The sequence below is a fragment of the Lampetra planeri genome, chromosome 37 (assembly GCF_965212315.1).
Source record: "Lampetra planeri chromosome 37, kcLamPlan1.2.h2, whole genome shotgun sequence".
Lineage (NCBI taxonomy): Eukaryota > Metazoa > Chordata > Hyperoartia > Petromyzontiformes > Petromyzontidae > Lampetra > Lampetra planeri.
In genome coordinates this window covers 1,087,395-1,107,200 of record NC_136143.1, presented here as the reverse complement: position 1 = coordinate 1,107,200, position 19,806 = coordinate 1,087,395, and the positions used below count along the sequence as shown (strand labels likewise).

The 19,806-nt window shown below is 46.1% G+C and overlaps 1 protein-coding gene across 3 annotated transcripts; it reads right to left on the bottom strand.

Annotated features, from left to right (window-relative positions):
* Positions 1-1,876: 1,876 nt before the first annotated feature.
* On the bottom strand, positions 1,877-19,772 carry PKMYT1 (protein kinase, membrane associated tyrosine/threonine 1). 3 transcript variants are annotated; one of them, XM_078611643.1, is made up of 11 exons: positions 19,670-19,772; positions 13,972-14,096; positions 13,570-13,838; positions 12,526-12,750; positions 11,955-12,188; positions 11,627-11,718; positions 10,968-11,074; positions 10,434-10,606; positions 8,875-9,170; positions 5,748-5,873; positions 1,877-5,143 (listed from the first exon to the last, which is right to left on the bottom strand). In XM_078611643.1, exons 2-11 carry the CDS (start codon positions 14,063-14,065, stop codon positions 4,774-4,776), a joined length of 1,986 nt encoding a protein of 661 aa, XP_078467769.1. In that variant the 5' UTR covers positions 14,066-14,096; positions 19,670-19,772; the 3' UTR covers positions 1,877-4,773. The 3 variants fall into 3 exon arrangements, with proteins under 3 accessions (XP_078467769.1, XP_078467771.1, XP_078467772.1); XM_078611645.1 differs by having other exon boundaries at positions 13,570-14,096; XM_078611646.1 differs by lacking the exon at positions 13,972-14,096 and having other exon boundaries at positions 13,570-13,894; positions 19,670-19,764.
* Positions 19,773-19,806: the final 34 nt, after the last annotated feature.

Here is a 19,806-nt window from a genome sequence, read left to right as displayed (position 1 = left end):
TTTGTGGCCAGTTCGCTTCTGAAAACACCGATATAGCTCAGTGGGCCTTACCGGGTACAATTAAAATATATAGCAGTTAAAATAGTTCAGTGAATTTCCAACGAAATGCGCATGACTTTCGTCCGAGAAGTGGGTTCAAAGTGTAAAACCTCCGTTCACTTTACAACAGTGCAACGTATGTCCATGTTGATCGCGTTGTCGCCTGGTATTTGTGAGTGGCCTGGGCTCTCTCAGGAAGTTTAAAGAGCGAGCAGCTGTGCCCAGCTCGGGGTCGAGCGATGATTCCAATCGACGGATTGTGTCGGATTTGCAACGTGCGTCGAAGGTGTTCTACGGCAAGGGGTTCACGTGACCCTTGCAGACACCGGAGGCCGCCGTAACGTTGACCGCCGTTACAACCAACACAAAACAACGCACCTCGTTGGCTCTCGAATGAAAATCGCAAACTCTGACTCGTGACGGAGTTGGTTGAGTCGTTGGAGGCGACGGGGACGCGGGGATTATGGGAACGATTGGCGACCGACTGTGGCGTGGGAGCACGGTGGGGCACGTGTCGGTCGGCCTGAGAGGCTGGAGGCACAGCTGGCAACAGCAGCAGCAACAACAGTAGCAACAGCAGCAACAGCAGAGCATTCATACTCGAGCCTACCACGTGGCCGACCCACAACTCGAGTCAGGATCAGGATATTTATTTATTCCTGGAGAAATCCGATGAGCTATGAAGCTCTTTTTCCACAGCTGTCCAATATTTCACAGATAGTCCACCGTGGCCCTGAGGGTAACGGCGTTGGAGGGCGACATTGGAGGCGATGGCTCTTCTGCATGGAAAAGGTGAAACGGTGTCTCTTGTGCGTTTACTTCTAGCCCCTCCCTTACACAGCTATTGACGGATATGTAGAGTCTCTGTGATGTGCGCCCGTGCCACCACTGCCATGTCTGGCTCAAGCGGCGGTGTTGCTGCTGGCCTTGGACTCCGAGCGGCTAAATGACCTCAAACATTGCGGCGATCTTTATGAATGTAGTCAAGAGAATGATTGATTGAAATGCAGGTTTTGTGGTGGTTACCGTCCGCACTCCGTGTGATAGATCAGCACAACTCAGAGACGGCTGTGCCCCTTGAATGTTGCTGCAGCCACAGTTGTCGAGCGGCGGCTGTGGCTGCTGCTGTTGTTATTCCTGAAGCCGGCGACTGGAAGCTGTGGTTGCAGCGTATGTAGAACTTCTTTCGCACCGTACGTAGCCAACCGTGCTAATCGGAAGTGCGGGGGAAGGACAACAGCTCTGCCCCCACAGCTAATGGTCCGTGGTAAATCTCGCGTTCCTGAAAGAGAAAGTAGTGGCCCATGTGAATCTTAAATTCAATGCGTAGCTCAAGTGTTTTAATGACAACAAACTCCCAAGTACTAAACATTACTCTAAATTGCCAAGTTTGAAAATGTTAATTTTGCGCGTGCGTTGTCAGCACCAATTTTCAACATCACGAAAACGTGTTGTGAACATTTAGAAAGGTCAGCAACCAGAGTTGAGTTCGTACTTATTTAAATATATGTAAAAACATGTTTTAACTGCAATCAGGTTGAAACTGAATAAAGAATGACTGCTACACAAACTACGATTGTGTTCATGTTCGCGTTGTGTTTTAGGTGGCACGGTGGGCAGCACGGGTGGTGCATCTGCCAGTTATCTCAGTCATCCCTTTAACACCTGGGTCAGTCCCGTGACCTCCTGCACCTCGCCTGGCACGCTAGTCAACTCATAATACCTGGGTCAATCACGTGATCTTCTCCTGCCAGAAACAAGCCTTGCACGCGTCCCGTCATGGTGCTTCATAGATAATTAAGAATGGTCCAACATTAATGTAATGGTGGAGATGAAGTGAATGCATCGGCAGTTTGCTTGTTTATTCGCATAGCATACATTCGTACGTTACAATCAACAAAGGTAAATCCCCCCCCCCATCCCACTCCAACTTTGTCTGGACGCACATGCAGTCTAATTCACGCGCAAGCATTGCACAATTGTTAAATTCACCGCATGGGACGACGTCTCTGCAAATCCCTCACGAAATGAATCCCTCCCCCCGCCCCGTGAAGGCCAGCCCTTTGGCCCTGACCCTTGGAGTGATCAGAGAATCAGAACTGCTTTGCAGAGATCATGAAAGCAGTGTGGAGGTCAGTCTCAAGATGTTGAATAAAGGTTGGTGTTAGCGGGAACTATTTCTGAGTTTTCCACCGGACACTAATATAAAAAGTCCAAAAACACCGGTATCATACAGTTCAAAAGGGCATCCTGCCAAATTCTTGCTCAGACGGTGAAAATGTTTCATTGCTGCCATTATAGATGTATAATACAGTCTGGGTTTGCTGTGTCCACTTCCTTCAATTTATAATACTCCGAAGATGTACTTTAACAAGTGTGTCAGTTTGTGAATATGATGAACACCTTTGTAGGGGCAATACCGTGAGATGAATATTGACACGTTGCTGATCACCCCTCTCCGTCCGTAGGAATAAGTACGGCGGACAACCTTGCCAAGAGCGGCTCCCAGAAGCCTTTGCAATTGCAAGGTTCTTTTTGGAATCAAGGTGAAGGTGTACCGTATTTAACCCTGGTTAGGAATCATGAGTAAACGGTAGCTCTGATAACCAGCTTATGGATATTTGTATTGACTGGATATTATATTGCATATTTGGATGAATTGCGGCAGTGAGATTTTAGAAAAGTATATTTTTTGCGGCGAGGGTAATGGAAATAAAAACGTCGCAGACCAAAAACGCTCTCGCCACTACGTGACCGGCACTGTACTGGTACAGGGACATGCGTGCAGGTTACATTGGCCGAGTCCCCTGCCAGGCTGCATTATCAGAGCAGTGTTTACAGTCCCAGCTTTCACTTGATGACACCCTGGCGAGAAGCCCATGCAAGCGAATGTTCATCAGGACCGAGAGATGCGTATTGACCCCCCATCCCTCTGTATACGCAGAGCACCTGAATAAGACGAAAACAACATTCATAATAACAATAAATACACCGCCCTCAAGGATTAAACGTAAACACAAAAACGGTGAGAATTTCCGATAATTTCACCGCTTTTTAAATAACGTGCGAAATGTGCGACACGTACTTGGATATAATAACACAAACTGGAGAAACGTTACGCAAGAATACCTACGTGAAAATGCAAATTAAAAAGGTATTGCGCATCGATGACACCACCAACTGTGGCACAGATTTTCTTTGGCAAAGCCCCCTCGTGTAGTGTCAGGGAATGGCTGTTTATCAAACGTGAAAGGTGACTTGCATCGGGGGGGAGGGCATCGCTTCTGCAGACATTTTTTGGGAAAAGCGACATTAAAGCAGCAATCGGTCAGAAAATTGCACTAAAAATAAACCACCGCACACCGAAACTATTGCACCAGGTTATTCCGTCAAACTTCGCAGAATTAAACCACCTCGATGGAAGGACTTAATCCAGAGGACTAAGTACGTTAAACCTAAAATCCCTATACAGCCCTGAAACGTTTGCGACGCAAGTCATTGCAGATGGCAGACATCACGGAGACGTCACTTGTACAAAAACCACATGCTGCCCAAGCGAAGGAGTTTAGTTAAATTCTGATAGGATCAGCCAAAACTAAGCACGTGGCAGTCTGGGTTCAGGAGGTGGAGCAAATTCTCATCCCAAAAAAAATATTTCGCCAATTCTCTCCGATTGCGGCACTGGCGTCACATTCTCACGAACCAAGGACGTCATTCGCATTTCCCACAGAGTGCAACCGTTCGTATTCGAGAAAGGCCCACAGAAGCGGATATCACAGAGCTACCTCCGAGCTCCCATCAAGTAACCTCTGGTCTCACAGTACCAGTACTTTGCCTCACAGTAGAAGCACGCCATGATGGTCAAACTAATAATAAAATTAGGTCTCAGAGCTTGCATTCAGCCAAATGAAGTGCAGAACCATATTTAATGTCATGTTTTCGGTGTGTGAAGTAATTGGTGACCGGACTGAGACCAATACATTTGTGACTCTTGAGAAGCCAGTTTAAGCAGAGGAAACTGCCTGGATTAGAACTCAGGGACTGAGTGCTCGACTTCTGAGAGGTGGATTCCTCTCAATAACAGACGTGGGAATATAATTATCATTAGAACTTCTTCTTTACCACAGGCATCGATGAACGATCCACATTGCCGTCTTGTAGCGCTTTGTCATTAGCAGCTGCGACACTGTGCGGTCATCTTGGCCACTGTTGTTTTCACAGCCGCTATAAATAACGAGCGGATAACCTAACCAGCGTTCAGCAAATGACTAAGTCTCGCAGACCGACCATTCAGTGAGAGTGAAATAGAAGAGAAGTGCTAATCTGTGTGCCATTTCTCACATTGCCAAGGAAATGGCGACATATAAATGAGCAGGAGATATCACGGTAACAACTCCTATCAAAAAATAGCTGACAAAACGGTCAAGGACACCTGGGGGATGATTACATTTACAAATAACTGCCGATCAGTGGCTCATCCATCCAACAAAAAAACCCCACAAAATAAAAAAGAATAAACACTCTGGGGTCTTGGATGGAGTGAAATGATGGCAAAAAGCAGAATATCCCTTCCCGTAGTTCCTTTTTGATATATGCAAGAAGGCACGTAGGCAATGACCAATCCACCCTGAATGCTCCAAAGTGAATCGCAGGAACGGTGGCGGTGAATCGTCTCCCGAACACCGACAGCCGACGGCCGGACAGTGCGGCTCAAGGCACGAATCCGAGCGGGTCTCAGTCTGCGTTTGCGGTGTCCTCTTCATTCAGCGCATCGATGAGGCTGCAAGGTTTGAAGGACCTCAGCATCATCTCCTCCTCGTCGTTGTCGTCCGTGTGGGCCCCATTCCCGTCGTGGGCGTTGCTCACGGCATCGTCGCCGCTGCTGTCAAGCCAGTCGCGCTCGCGGGAGGCACGCGCCGAGGCGCTGGAGAGGCCCGATCCGAAGTGGAGAACCCTGCGCAGCACCGAGCCACCCGGGCTGCGCCCCTTGCTCCTCCTCCTCCCCCCTTTATCCTCCTCCTCCTCGTTGGCACACGCCGGCTGCAGGATGAGGCTGATGTTGGGGCTGGCCTGTGCGGCCACCGTTGCTTCAGCCACACAGAGGCTGGGGACAGGCAAGAGACAGCGGAGGTTCGTGGCCATGCTCCATCTGGACTTACGAGCAACAACGTGTTTACGCGTCTGTCTTAACGGGTCGCTTCCATAACCTGCCAAGTTAAATAAGATAAATACTTGCTCAAGTTTCAAGGTTTAACTGAAGATCAATGATGCTGTGAGTACTGATGTCACTGTCAATATTATTTTATTGCAGTCCAGTTGTTCAAGATTAAGAGGCAATCACTCCCCTAACTACGAGACTCATTCATTCATTACCCACAACATATCTTCCCTCCTAATTACAATGTGTGCTCTTTAAAATCAACCGTCAATCGCTGACCTAATTTATATTCATAAATATACATCATTATATATTACATACTGATTATATTAGTCCGTCTCACTCTTAACTATTTGGATTCTCTATGTGCGCTATGAAGAAGGACCATTGCCCAGAACGTCACCTATAATATGCTTTTTATTTTTAAGGCCACACACACGGTGTTGTTATTGGCGACTGCGCTGGTCTGTTTCGATATGTAGGTGTTTGTTGCTGACGGTGAATAAAACTTCAATACGCGGGAGCCACGCTGAGCGGAGTGGTGCCTTACTTGTGGGCGCTGCGGTTGGGCGGCTCGGGCGAGCGGTTGCGCGGGGTGGATGTGGTGGCCACCTGAGCCCGAGGTCTCGTCACGGGCGACGCGCTGGGAAAATCGCATCGCTCAAGGGAACCAGGGCTGCCACATACAGTGAGGGAAAAAAGTATTTGATCCCCTGCTGATTTTGTACGTTTGCCCACTGACAAACAAATGATCAGTCTATAATTTTAATGGTAGGTTTATTTGAACAGTAGGAGAATTACAACAACAAAATCCAGAAAAACGCATGTCAAAAATGTTATAAATTGATTTGCATTTTAATTAGGGAAATAAGTGTTTGACCCCTCTGCAAAACATGACTTAGTACTTGGTGGCAAAACCCTTGTTGGCAATCACATAGGTCAGACGTTTCTTGTAGTTGGCCACCAGGTTTGCACACACCTCAGGAGGGATTTTATCCCACTCCTCTTTGCAGATCTTCTCCAAGTCTAAGGTTTCGAGGCTGACGTTTGGCAACTCGAACCTTCAGCTCCCTCCACAGATTTTCTATGGGATTAAGGTCTGGAGACTGGCTAGGCCACTCCAGGACCTTAATGTGCTTCTTCTTGAGCCACTCCTTTGTTGCCTTGGCCGTGTGTTTTGGGTCATTGTCATGCTGGAATACCCATCCACGACCCATTTTCAATGCCCTGGTTGAGGGAAGGAGGTTCTCACCCAAGATTTAACTGTACATGGCCCCGTCCATCATCCCTTTGATGCGGTGAAGTTGTCCTGTCCCCTTAGCAGAAAAACACCCCCAAAGCATAATGTTTCCACCTCCATGTTTGACGGTGGGGATGGTGTTCTTGGGGTCATAGGCAGCATTCCTCCTCCTCCAAACACGGCGAGTTGAGTTGATGCCAAAGAGCTCCATTTTGGTCTCATCTGACCACAACACTTTCACCCAGTTGTCCTCTGAATCATTCAGATGTTCATTGGCAAACTTCAGACGGGCATGTATATGTGCTTTCTTGAGCAGGGGGACCTTGCGGCGCTGCAGGATTTCAGTCCTTCACGGCGTAGTGTGTTACCAACTATTTTCTTTGTGACTATGGTCCCAGCTGCCTTGAGATCATTGACAAGATCCTCCCGTGTAGTTCTGGGCTGATTTCTCACCGTTCTCATGATCATTGCAACTCCACGAGGTGAGATCTTGCATGGAGCCCCAGGCCGAAGGAGATTGACAGTTCTTTTGTGTTTCTTCCATTTGCGAATAATCGCACCAACTGTTGTCATCTTCTCACCAAGCTGCTTGGCGATGGTCTTGTAGCCCATTCCAGCCTTTTGTAGGTCTTCAATCTTGTCCCTGACATCCTTGGAGAGCTCTTTGGTCTTGGCCATGGTGGAGAGTTTGGAATCTGATTGATTGATTTCTTCTGTGAACAGGTGTCTTTTATACAGGTGACAAGCTGAGATTAGAACTCCCTTTAAGAGTGTGCTCCTAATCTCAGCTCGTTACCTGTATAAAAGACACCTGGGAGCCAGAAATCTTTCTGATTGAGAGGGGGTCAAATACTTATTTCCCTCATTAAAATGCAAATCAATTTATAACATTTTTGACATGCATTTTTATGGATTTTGTTGTTGTTATTCTGTCTCTCACTGTTCAAATAAACCTACCATTAAAATTATAGACTGATCATTTCTTCGTCAGTGGGCAAACGTACAAAATCAGCAGGGGATCAAATACTTTTTTCCCTCACTGTAGATCCAGTCAAACATGTATTTTAGTCATTTCTGGTTTAAATTGAGATCCCTTCCCTTTATAACTCACTTATCCTCTGCCATTCCCAAGTCAAAGGTCGTGTATACTGAACCAGTAGCATAGCTTGAAAACTATAGCCAATCAACAATTTTAAGCATCATTTTCATTCTCAGTGACCCAGAATTAGTAAAGTTGGACTACATTTATTTTGGAAGCATTTTGACTGTAGACCAGTGTTATTAAGCACACGATCTGCATATCATTAGCATAATAAATGGTTCCAGGTGCAAGGCAGATGGCTGGGGGTGGATGACGTCATCATCACTGCCTTTCCCGCATCGCACCGGGCTAGTTTTCAGCGTCTTGCTGGAGATTAATAGAAAATGTAAAAATATAATTTATTTATATAGAATCAATTATTGAAAATATTTGTTTTACTTATTACTTTATAAAAATATATATTTAATGGGTTAATTGTTCCATCAATCATAATCTGCTGTGTTTTACAGTCTGCAGTGGCTTCACAGTTGCTATGTATAATCCCTCCCGAGTAGCTGTGATCAATGTTTCGAAATGGGCAAATTTGGACCATGACGCCGGCACACAAAGGCAAACTTGTTCCGAATGACGTCAGGGGACCTTTACCATCCACTGTGAAGCAGACTGCGCGTAATATTTTACGGTTAATGCACCCACAGTAAATAACCAGGGTGGCCGACCAGATTCAAATTGCAAACCTATGCGAAACTCTGCAACAATCGGCGAATGACCACTGCAACAAGTGGCTAGGCTGTGTTGCCGCCCCACGCAGAGTAACCCGCCTGGTACGGGTGCCGATGCAGGAGATCTGCTCAGGGTTTACATGGCTCGCAGGCTGCGCCGCCACATTAAGGCCGTGCCCCAGTGAAGAAGTTTGGACATTTATTCGTGAAAAACTTTTGGGTGACATGGTTTGTGCAGTGGTAACACTTGTGCTTTACAGCAAAGATGGTTTGTATGTTCTCCCCATGTTCTGCATAGATAAAAGAAACATACAATGTAACTGGTATTGGCCAAATATCCCAATGTCAGAAAATTCCCTGCAAATTACTCAATTGGAGTTACACACAGCAACATCGTGCCCCCCTCCCCACATTGCTTAAACTTGGCAAGAGCCTTTGAAAAAAGTACTGAGACTCATGAGGCTTTCCTGGGTAAACAAGCATAAAAATAACAGAAACAATATTCAATCTTGATTTGAAGCTTTCGTGACTGCAGGAATCCATACTCTATGGTTCTTTCGGTAAAGTCACGTAGATAGAAAATTATTAATAGATCATTAATAATTTTCTATCTACGTGACTTTACTGAAAGAACCAAAGAGTATAGAAACAATATTTTTCGTGGCACAAATACCTGTACATTGACTTCGAGGCAGAGGGCATGGGGTCACCGGTTGTTAAGGGCATGAACGCGTCGTCGCTCAGGCTGAGGCTGCGATCCCAGTCGGGGCTTGAATCTCGTCTGCTGCCACTGGCGCTGTCGCCGTCACCATCTCCGTCGCTCGCAGAAACAGACACTCGCGACGACGAAGACATGGGGGGCGTGACGGGGGAGGAGGAGCTCAGGGGCCAGAACATGGCAAAGGCAGCCAAGTGGCCGAGACGCGCCATAGTCTTGTGGCACACGCCTGCCAGCACGGACCAGACTGCCTGCACGGAGACACGAGAGTCAAGCACACAATGAAGGCAGTTTCAGTTTTCAATAGTTTTTTTTTCAGGAGGGTCCTACATTGCCACATTTAGCCTATTCCAGTTGAAGGAGCGTATTGCATGTGGGAGGAAACCAGGGTATCTGCGGAAGACCCACGCACACTCGGCTAACACTCGGGGGCCTGCAAAGATGGTTGAGTTACCCATGCTGTGTCGGGATCCTTCTGCACTTGGGAATTTTAGAGTTGCCCTCCTTTTACCTGGACATGTCTGCATAAGAAATCAGGGTTTTCTGTGGTCTTGTGATACAATGCATGGTTTAAAAAGTACTGTGTGATAAATGATCATATGTGCTTTGAAACTTTATATGGTCATGTTATGTATTTCACGTCGTGAAAGTGCAATGCTTGTATGTAGTGGAAACGATTTCTCTTGTCGCGGCAGGGTTGAGAGTCATAGAGGAATGGGATTCTTAGTCTCTGATTATTAAGCATCGTGTTTTTGGACTCAAGGTTACTTCGGATAGAGCTCCCCAACTCACAATAAGAATTTAAAACCACTACAAGTTGAAGATAATTAAAAGTGAAGGTGCACAAGTAGAGCTAACGAACAAGAGAAGATGAGGCTACTGAGACACAAAGGAGGAAGTACCACGTGTGTGAGCAGAAGTGTGAGAGAAAGCTGGACACACCAACATAGTCCGAAGCTGTTCTTAACTATTATGCAGCGGTCAATGGTGTCAAAGGCAACAGTGCAGTCATGAAGAACCAGGCTGGTGTGGAAACTGTGGAAAGAAAAAAGGAGGAGGTTCTTGCTGGAGGGCGGTCTCAGTAAAACTATTAAAACTATAAACTATTTTTTATTTTACCAGGTAAGGCCCACTAAGCTATGTAGGTCTTTTTCAGAAGCGACCTGGCCACAAATAATAGCTCAACGAAGTGGCTGATCACGTGGAAATTTACAGCAGCCAAATACTCTAAAAGTGTGATGTTGATTCTAAATGTGGAGGGAAAAAAACCAGAGGACCCGATAAAAATCCTCACGACCATGGGGAGAGACATGCAAACTCCAAATATACAGCAGGCATCAGGGGTCGGGATCAAACCGACGACCTCCAGTATACCAAGTGAGGTAGATAGTGAGGTAGTCTCACTGTGGCATTCAGACATAGTGAGACTTTTACAAATACACCGGTGACGTTAGTTGGTGGCGGGAGGTAAGATTCGTCGACGTTGTGTGTCATGGGGTGGGTCGGGGTGAAACCTGCACGGCGGTGAGGAGATGACACCAGGTGGCTTGGGAGGCCAAGTGGAGGCGACGCAGGCGGGCGGCCCGGCGCATCTCTGGTCGCGCCAACAGCTCATCCACGGAGGCTCGGCGGCTCGGATCCGGCTCCAACATTGCCCGTATGCTGCTGACCAGATCCTCCGACAGGCCTAGTCAGGCCCAAGGGCATAGCGAGTCCCTCAGAAAATTAGAAAACGTTCTGCTTCTGAGTGTGGTCTTCCAGTTTCGGTCACGTGTTCTCTCACGGTCGTGGGCATCTTCACGAGTTGCGTGGCAACAGGTTGAGTGAAAAAAAAATGCTCAACACGCCACAAACACAAACACCTTTGAGATTCTACTGCATAGGTCATCGTAAGTGTGCTGTTTATCTCCCGGCTGAGAGCGAAACGTCGGACATCATGCAGAACAACAGACGGGACAGCTCGAAAACACATCAGGCACCGCTTGCAATCGTCTCCACCTCACTCATCTGCAGAGTGGCAGCGCCACCCACACATCCTTGTGCTGTACCTGCGATGAAGTCATCGGGCAGGAAGCCTTGCCGCAGGTGCTGCCAGCCCTCGCCACGGGTGGGTAGCTGCAGGTTACAGGCCACCTCCAACAGGGTCATACCTGCACTGCGCACACAACACCGCCACCAGGGGCAAAGACTCATTTTCACTGGCACGTCTGAGCCGAGCCAGCATGACACCCTCACGCTACGGGTAGATTTACACTCGCTATTTGCCAAAACAAGCCAGAACTAAACTGTGAAACTCTGGCCTCACCAGTGCCAAGCAGGGACAGGGCTAACGACCTGTTCAATGGGTGTGTGCAATCATTCAGCAGACCGTGAGGGCGCAGCGTTACCGCTTCATCTACATGTGCATCGACTCGTTCATTGCGTGCAAAGTCAGCGGCGCGGCTCGGCTTCTGCAGTGGAAAAACAACCTGGTGCCTCCTGAGCTGCGCCGGGCCAGCTCGGTACGGCGGAGGCAGGGGCTGATTGTCAAAACAGGGAAATTACAAGTTACACTTTAACTCGGTAAATAAACCAACTGCGTCGTCACCCCGGACTATGCATTCGAACAGCATTAGCAATGAAATGACGTGACACAACACACATGTGATACATCTCCCTTCGCACCCATGGCCCCCCCGCACCGTTCGCTCAGGTGCGTGTCGGATACCTGAAGATGTCGGCCACCTTGCTGAAATGTCCCTGCAGGAGCTCTGGTGCCAGGTACCGGGGGTCTCCCTCCTGCGCGTCGGCGTGGTCACCCTGGCAACGCACGGTGCCGTACCGTACAACATCACCGCTTTACCCGCACCAGGCTGAATAAACAAAATGTTAGAATGTAATGTTACGAACCTTTTGTCAAACCTACTTCCAGACCCTCTGACCTGTGGGCCTGCCGCACCCCCCGCCCGCCGCCCCCCCCGCCCCATCCCCGTCAGCTCCCCTCGGTGCAGTTGCGCTGCCTGCACAGCCACTAAACGATGTCGCCTCCCCCTCACCCGCTGCAGGTCGACGACGAGGCCGAAGTCGCCGAGCTTGTAGCGGCGCGGCGGTGGCGTCGTGCTCAGGAACACGTTGGCCGGCTTCACGTCAAGGTGCACGAGGCCGCGCCGGTGGAGATGCTGCAAACCCAGCAGGAGGTCCACGGCCACGGCCCACACTTCGCATTCGCTCAACCTCCCGCCGCACTCCTCCTCGCAGTACTGCTGCAGGTTCATCGCGCACAGCTCCGTCTGCGGAGGGGCAGTAAATAAAACGTGATGCGGCTTCGGATGTGTCTCAAGCCGAGTCGACACCTCAGTGACGAGGAAACTCGTTTGCACGCAACAGATCGGTCGGGCGTGGACCTGCTTTTACAATCGGCTAATTGTTGACTTTAGTCGATGATAAGGAATATAAACTAATAGACAATAACTCCCAGCACCATTATGAGAAAAGATGAAATGCCCCAATATGCTGGTGGGATAAGACTACCAGACTACCACGGCGAGGTGGGTTAAAATACAGAAAAGCATTCTAACCCCGCGTTCAGAATTCCACGCGGGTCAGATTATCGCCCAGGGGCAGCACCTGGATGTAGAGGTGCTGCTTTTCCTCCCAGGCGCGCAGAAAGCGCACGCAGTTGGGGTGCGGCTCCAGGCGCTCGTGCTTGGCCACCTCCTCCAGCTTGCGCTCGCGGTCACGCTCGCCACGGAACGGCTCGCGACACCGTTTCACCGCGTACAAGCTGCCATCCTCCCAGCTGCGCACCTTGAACACTTCCCCGAACGAGCCCAGGCCGATCCGTTCCAGCACCTGGCAGGAACAGAGTGGGTGGGTGGGGGGGCCGGAGAGACCCCCATGGCTATCCGCCATGCTCAACCACACGCGAAATAACAGCGGCAGCCACAAATAGCCGCCTCGTTTCCACCACGGGGTCGTGCCGAGCCAGCCCGGGGCATGGCTCAGGAAGCACCAGGTTGGTTTTCCACTGCAGAAGCCGAGCCGAGCCGTGCCACAAGGTACAGTATATGCAATGAACGAGTCGAGACATGTGTAAATGACGCGGTGATGGTGTGTCCTCACTGTGTACTTACTGACATCGCATGCATGAATACATAATTAGCCCTGCCACTGGCCCTCCTTGGCCTCAAGCAAGATTCAGATGTCGTGTGAGGACAGCATAGTATGGTTTGCTTCTTAATTGGCTTTTGGAAAATCACCCAAACTGTCAACATACTAGGGTGCCTGGTCAAATGCATCAATTACTAACCTGGTTATAAAGTCAAAATATATATATATAGTTTTGTTGTTACTATCTTCTCTGGGTTATAAAGTATACTTTTTCCACCTGTATTTTTAAGCCAACTTAGGAGGTGTCTCCTATTTTCTGATAGCGTGTCTTTGAGCAGATTGGAATAACTTTACTCACACTTTCCAGAGCATCTTGTAATATGGAAAGTAGGTTTTGGTTAATGTAATGACTATTCACATTTTAAAAAATCTCATTTGGCTTTACAATTGGGAGTGCAGTGCACTGTGATGTTCTCCAACCTACGTGCCTTTGCAAAGCAAACAACACCAATGATGATGATGACGACAGTACAACAGCAGTATCGGCGATTGACAACGCACCTCGAAGCACTGCGCAAAGTAGGTGACCTCGCTGCGGCTCTTGTCGTAGATGCGGCTTCGCAGCAGCGAGTTCTCTAAGCTGCGGAACGACACGGAGTGCGGCCGCTGCGAGCTCCAGTGGCGCGGCGCCGTCGTGGCCCCGCCGTCCTCGGAGTCCCTCGTCGGGTTCAGGCAGCGCCGCAGCGTAGACGAGCTCTTCATGGGCGGCCGCGGAGGCGCCACGGGCGTGCGCCCGAGACGTTTCTCCAGGAACATTTGACACTCTGCTTCTGCGAAGAATGTCGGCACGGGCAGCGGAGTTTTCTTCCCCGAGTCCCCCATGGTGCTGGATGTCAAAGCGGCGAACAAACGCAGAAGCGAGAGTGGGTGGTGCGGTCGCGATGGTGCGGCGGCGGCGACAACCTGGGCGCCGATGGAGAGGCCCTCCTCCAGCAGTGGATGGAGACTTACAATGACGAATGCAGCAATGAGGACGATTAGTTGGTGTACAAATCATTCATCTCTGATAAATGCTCCAATTGGTGGGTCTGCAAAATAAGTTCAAGATTTCACGAGAGCACATTGTTAACAATGCACGGCCAAACCCATACGGTGTACAATTCATGAAGGCATTACGGTATATAATACAATTCCTTTAAAGTGCATTGTTTCATTTTAATCCATTTATATTTTATTACCCCACCCTTTACAGTAACGGATGGTCCAAAACTTAGTTTACTAAAATGATATGTAACTTATTAGTCTACTCGTCACTTTCACCTTCTGGAGTTTAGGTCACCCTGTACTGCAATCATTGACACATCCCACAACACTTCTCTAGTCACCGCTGTACAACCATTCTGTGCGCTGCATTCAACTTGCCTGTTGCCAGGCCTCTCTGTAACATGCCACGCGAGAGACGAAGGTGATTGAACTTAGTATACTGGCCGTCGTCACCTGCCAGCCCGGACCACTCCTGGGAAAATCGAGAAGACTGAACTACAAGTCAAATTCCCGGCTCAAACTGAGCACTGATGCAGTGGTGCTCATCTGTTTACACTCCTGAGTCAGTGGTGGAATTTACACATTCCGATGGCGGGGATGAGTCCGTTCATTAGACAACCACGGTTGACTTCCCCCCCCCACCCAAAGTGGTCGGTACAGTCAGTAACCGTTATTGAAAAATATCTGTATTACTCTTTGGTTAAATTTCGATTTAAAGCTTTCGTGACTGCAGGGATTCATCTTCTTGGTTCTTTCGGTAAAGTCACGTAGAAGGGAAGTAATAAAATAATAAAAATAAAACATAATAAAATAATATAATAAAATAATATAATAATATAAAATAATATAATAAAATAATAATATAATATTATTATATTATAATAATATTATATTATTATGTTTTATGTTTATTATTTTATTACTTCCCTTCTACGTGACATTACCGAAAGAACCAAGAAGATACTCTTTGGTTCTTTCGGTAAAGTCACGTAGAAAGAAAATAAATTCAATAATAGAATACGACGTTTCAATTGCAACACAAGCAATCGTCATCAGGTAGAACTAAATTTGAGAGAGAGACAAAACACAGACACGGAGTCACACAGACAGACACACAAGCAGAGAGAGACGACAAAGAGACACAACAGAGAGAGACACAACACAAACACACAGAGACCCAATGCCCCCCCTCTCTCTCTATTTAAGGCCACAACACAGGCATATTTCTACATGTTTAGAAATATAACTGAAATCTTAATTTAAGTTTTTTTTTCTTCTTTAAAATCATTACTGTCTTGCAAATATATATATGATTTGCATTTTACATTTTCTTATAGTTTTTTTTCAAATATTGCTAATTTGTCTTTTTCAACGGGTTTACTTAACTTGATTCCTGTGTCGTGATCAAATTTGGTAATCAAAATTTAGTCTACTTCCTGTTGTCCAATCAATTCCAAATTGTGCACACGTACTCAGATCCAGTGACAATGCATGCCTGTAAAATCAATTCATCAATTAATTTGCTACTTTAAAGCAATTTACATTTTGTATAGACGCCTTATTATTTATATAGATATTTGTGTAGGTAAAAAACGCCGCGGTCCCTAAACTCTCGAATCGCCTGCTCCGTGTGAACGAGTTATGGAAGTTATGAATTAATTCAAGTCAGCGTTGATTTGGGAGTACGCGCCGCATCAGTGACGTACTTCTCGACCGTGAGATAAACAAAGTTGTTAATAAAACAAACTTTTTTTAAGGAGTTTATTTATTGTGCAGGGATATTCTATCATGCCACATGGAGTGCATAAATCAGAGGCCAAGTGGATGCCAGCAAAGGATAGCAAAAGAGGCAATAATGAAATCACTCAAAACACTTGCTAGATCCATGCATGCTTCAATATGTCAAAAGACCGGATGATGGGCAGGGTTCATCAAAAGACACTGCTCGTCAGTCTCCAATTGACAAAGCTGATTCTTCTAATGCTAGCATGCATTCTGCAGAAGAGCAAGAAGTGGAAATGGAATAATTTGAAGTAGAAGAGCAAGGAGTGGAAATGGAAGAATTTGAAGCAGAAGAGAGTGCTGAAAGTGATTCTAGCCATGATACTGTAAATGAGATGAGTAACATCATGGGACCTCCTTTGCCAGTACTAAAATATAATAGGTTTTCCCCTTACTCTGATAATATAGGCATTGTCTTTGAAACTGATTGGTCCACACCAGAGCCTAGTCTTAAATGGTCTAACACCATTTGAGACTAGGCTCCAAAGAAAGCTGTCTCTGGTGTGGACCAATCAGTTTCAAAGACAATACATATATTATGAAATGGTCTCACACCATTTGAAACTAGACTCCAAAGAAAGCTATCTCTGGTGTGGACCAATCAGTTTCAAAGACAATGGATATATTATCAGGGGTATGTTTTTTGTTTGCATTCTGACAAGTATTGTGGTTAATGCAGACATGATTCCTTGTAAAAGGTTTCAATTTGGTGTTTTAACATCTTAACACCTGTTCTGTTGCCAGAAAAAAGAGGAAAACGTATTCTCATGAGATGAGTAAAGTTAAGGAGAAAGATTTGCAAATGTTTGTGATGTTTCTTTCTGGGAGATACCAGTTCCAGATCATTTTCTGGTTGAAATCATCAAAAGGGGAAGTGTTTCTTTCCAGAAGGCAAGGCAAGATGCAAAAGCAAAGGGAGATGTGCACCAGCTTTTAAAAGAGTGGTTTTACAAGGTTATGCCAAAAGGCGAGAAAATGCTGCGGTCATGGATGATTTACTCACTCGTCAGCGAGAATTTATACTGTTTTGCTGCCGACTATTTGCCGTTAGTGCTACAGATACATCCAAATTTGTGACTGAGTTTCAAAAGTGGTGGAAACTGAGCCCGAAAGTTTATAACCATGAGACATCCGAAGAGCACCTGCGTTGCCTTGAAAAGTGGAAAATATTGGCAGCAGGACTGAAGATGCACAAAACCATTGACGCCGAAACTACTGCTTTAATGGAAATGGAGAAGAAAAAGTGGAGGGAAATCTTGCACAGATTGCTTGATATCACATTGTTTCTTGCCAAGCAGAATCTGGCATTCCGTGGCCACAAGGAAGATGAATCTTCATTGAATAAAGGGAACCTTCTAGAGATGATTGAGATGCTTAAAAAATATGATCCAGTCCTAAAGAGCACCGAATGAGATTAAAGCGGAGCACATGTAAACTTAAAGTATCAGTCTCTTATCTTGCACCAAAAACTTAGAATGATTTTATAAGTGCACTGGCAAATCATGTGAAGGAGAGGCTTGTCATAGACAAAAAGTCTGAAAAGTACTTTGGGATCATGTTCGACAGCACACCTGACATATCACATACTGACCAGATGTCCGAAGTGATAGATATGTAAACATCAACAATAGGAAAGTTGAAGTGAAAGGATTGCTAGGATTTTTCCCTTTAAAGGGGAAAAAGCTGCTGACCTCAGTTCTGACATTCTTAAAAAACTGGAAAGTGATGGACTGGACATCATGATGTGCCGCGCTCAAGGTTACGATAATGCTGCCACTAAGGCTGGAATCCATGGAAATGTACAAGCCATTCTTAGGGGAAAGAACAAGAAAGCTTTTTTAATGGATGTGTGGACCATTCGCTTAACTTGTGCGGTCAGCACTCTTTTGTTGAAAATGCATCGTGTGACATTTTTTGGAATTCTCGAGACAATGTTTCTTTCTTTGCTGCTTCCACCCATTGATGGGATGTGTTAATTGACCATACTGGAGTGTCAGTGAAAAGGCTATCAACAACACGCTGGAGTGCTCATCATGCTGCAGTTAAGCAAGTTAAAGAAAAGTTCGATAAGTTTGTGGCAGCGATTGAAGCTCTTTGTGATCCACATGAATATGTGGACACAAGAGGAGCAGCACAAGGTCTTTTGCTTGCTCTCTGTGATTCACTTTTCTGTGCTACCTGTACTTCTTGTGTGATGTACTTCAGGAAGTTAATCTTACACAGCAGTACATGCAGACAAAGGGCTTAACTCTCGACAAGGCGGTGACAAAGCTAGAGGCGCTAAGACTTTTTCTGCACGAGCAGCGCAGTGACCTAGTGGAGCATGCAATTGAACATGCGCTTTTAAAATCAGACGAATATTGATTTGCAGCATAGAAAAGAGTCAGGTTCAAGAAGAGGATGGCAGGGGAGCAGGCAAGCGATGCTGGACTCACTCCGCAAGGAGAAAATAAGAGGGCAATGCTTGAGTGCATTGATCGCTTTCATTCTGAACTCCAGATCAGATCAAGAGCAATCAAGGAAGTAGCAGTCATGTTTGAGGCTGTTCAAGCGAAGAGTCTCATATCTGCCACTGAAGAAGAGTTAAAGGTGTCCATTCCAAAATTGACCACTTTCTATGATGAGGTATCTGAGAGTGAGCTTTTAATAGAAATACCAAGGCTGAGAAGGCACCTGAAAGCAGCAGAGATTGATCTGGAAGAAGCCAAAGATTGGGAAAAATTAGACGTTTTGACATTCATAGCTGAATGGGACTTCATAGAATCTCTCCCAACCCTTTCACGAAGCATACATTTTTTTCTGTGGATTCATGTGAGAGGAGCTTTTCAAAGCTAAAACTTATAAATAAATATTTGCAATCTACCATGGGAGAGTCAAGGCTTTCCGATCTTGCGATATTATCAATTGAAAGTCAGTTGGCGAAAGGCATTGATTTCGATGAAGTGATTCACAAGTTCGCAGCTTTGAAGGTCAGGAAAGGAAAGTTCTGATTTAGTCGAGATGTTCACTAAGTGCTGAAATTATCGTGTATTTGTTCCTGTTAATTTTATTTCATTAATGAGTATATTTCCATATGCATTTGTCTACAACTTATACATTATTTTGGCCGTTATTCATTATGCAAACCTAATCCATTAATGTATATCATGTAACGGTAAAGTTTAATGTTAAAATGAACATAATTTTAATGTAGTTCTTAAACGTTTGTACTTCGAATTCTATTGTTTTATAACCGAATTCTCACTTTAACAACATTAAACTATGTAAATACATTTAGGCTGTGCGTATGATATTATAATTTAAAGGTGTAATTTTAAGCTTGCTAGTTGTTTACGTCACTACTATTGCCATTACATTCTGTGATATACGGGTATTACGATTTACGAGTAATATTAGTACAAAACACATGCCTAAGGATTCTGTATGGCCTGGTAGGGGAGGAGGTCCATGAGGGGTGAGACCAACCCTAGTGACGCCACTGAGTAGTTAGTCACTCTGTGTGTGTAATCGTGTAACTGTGTGTAGTGACAGTAGTAGTAGTCACTGTGTAGTAGTGATGAAGCTGTGTGTAATAATGAAGCTGTGTGTAGTAGTAGTATTCACTGTGTGTGTAGTAGTATTTACTGTGTGTAGTGGTATTCACTCACTGTGTGTGTGTAGTGGTAGCATTCACTGTGTAGTAATAGTATTCACTGTATAGTAGTATTGACTGTGTAGTAGTAGTATTCACTGTGTGTGTAGTGGTATTCACTGTGTAGTATTGACTGTGTGTGTAGTAGTAATAGTATTGACTTTGTGTGTAATATTATTCACTGTGTGTGCAGTATTCACTCACTGCGTGTAACGCTGAAAGTACCCGACCGTCGCTGAGGTGAATCTTCAGTTCCCGCGCTCCGCGAGCCCCGCCCCTTCCGGCGCCGTGACGTCACGCCATCGATCTCGCGAGCCCCGCCCTTTCCGGCGCCGTGACGT

Excerpts from the sequence above, each read along its gene's own strand:
- PKMYT1 (XM_078611643.1), bottom strand. The coding sequence starts at position 14,065 with ATGATTTGTACACCAACTAATCGTCCTCATTGCTGCATTCGTCATTGT. Across the intron at positions 12,189-12,525 it reads AGCAGCACCTCTACATCCAG|ACGGAGCTGTGCGCGATGAA; the intron begins GTGCTGCCCCTG and ends GCCCCTCCGCAG. Across the intron at positions 9,171-10,433 it reads ATCTCCTCACCGCCGTGCAG|GCAGTCTGGTCCGTGCTGGC; the intron begins GTTTCACCCCGA and ends GTCTCCGTGCAG.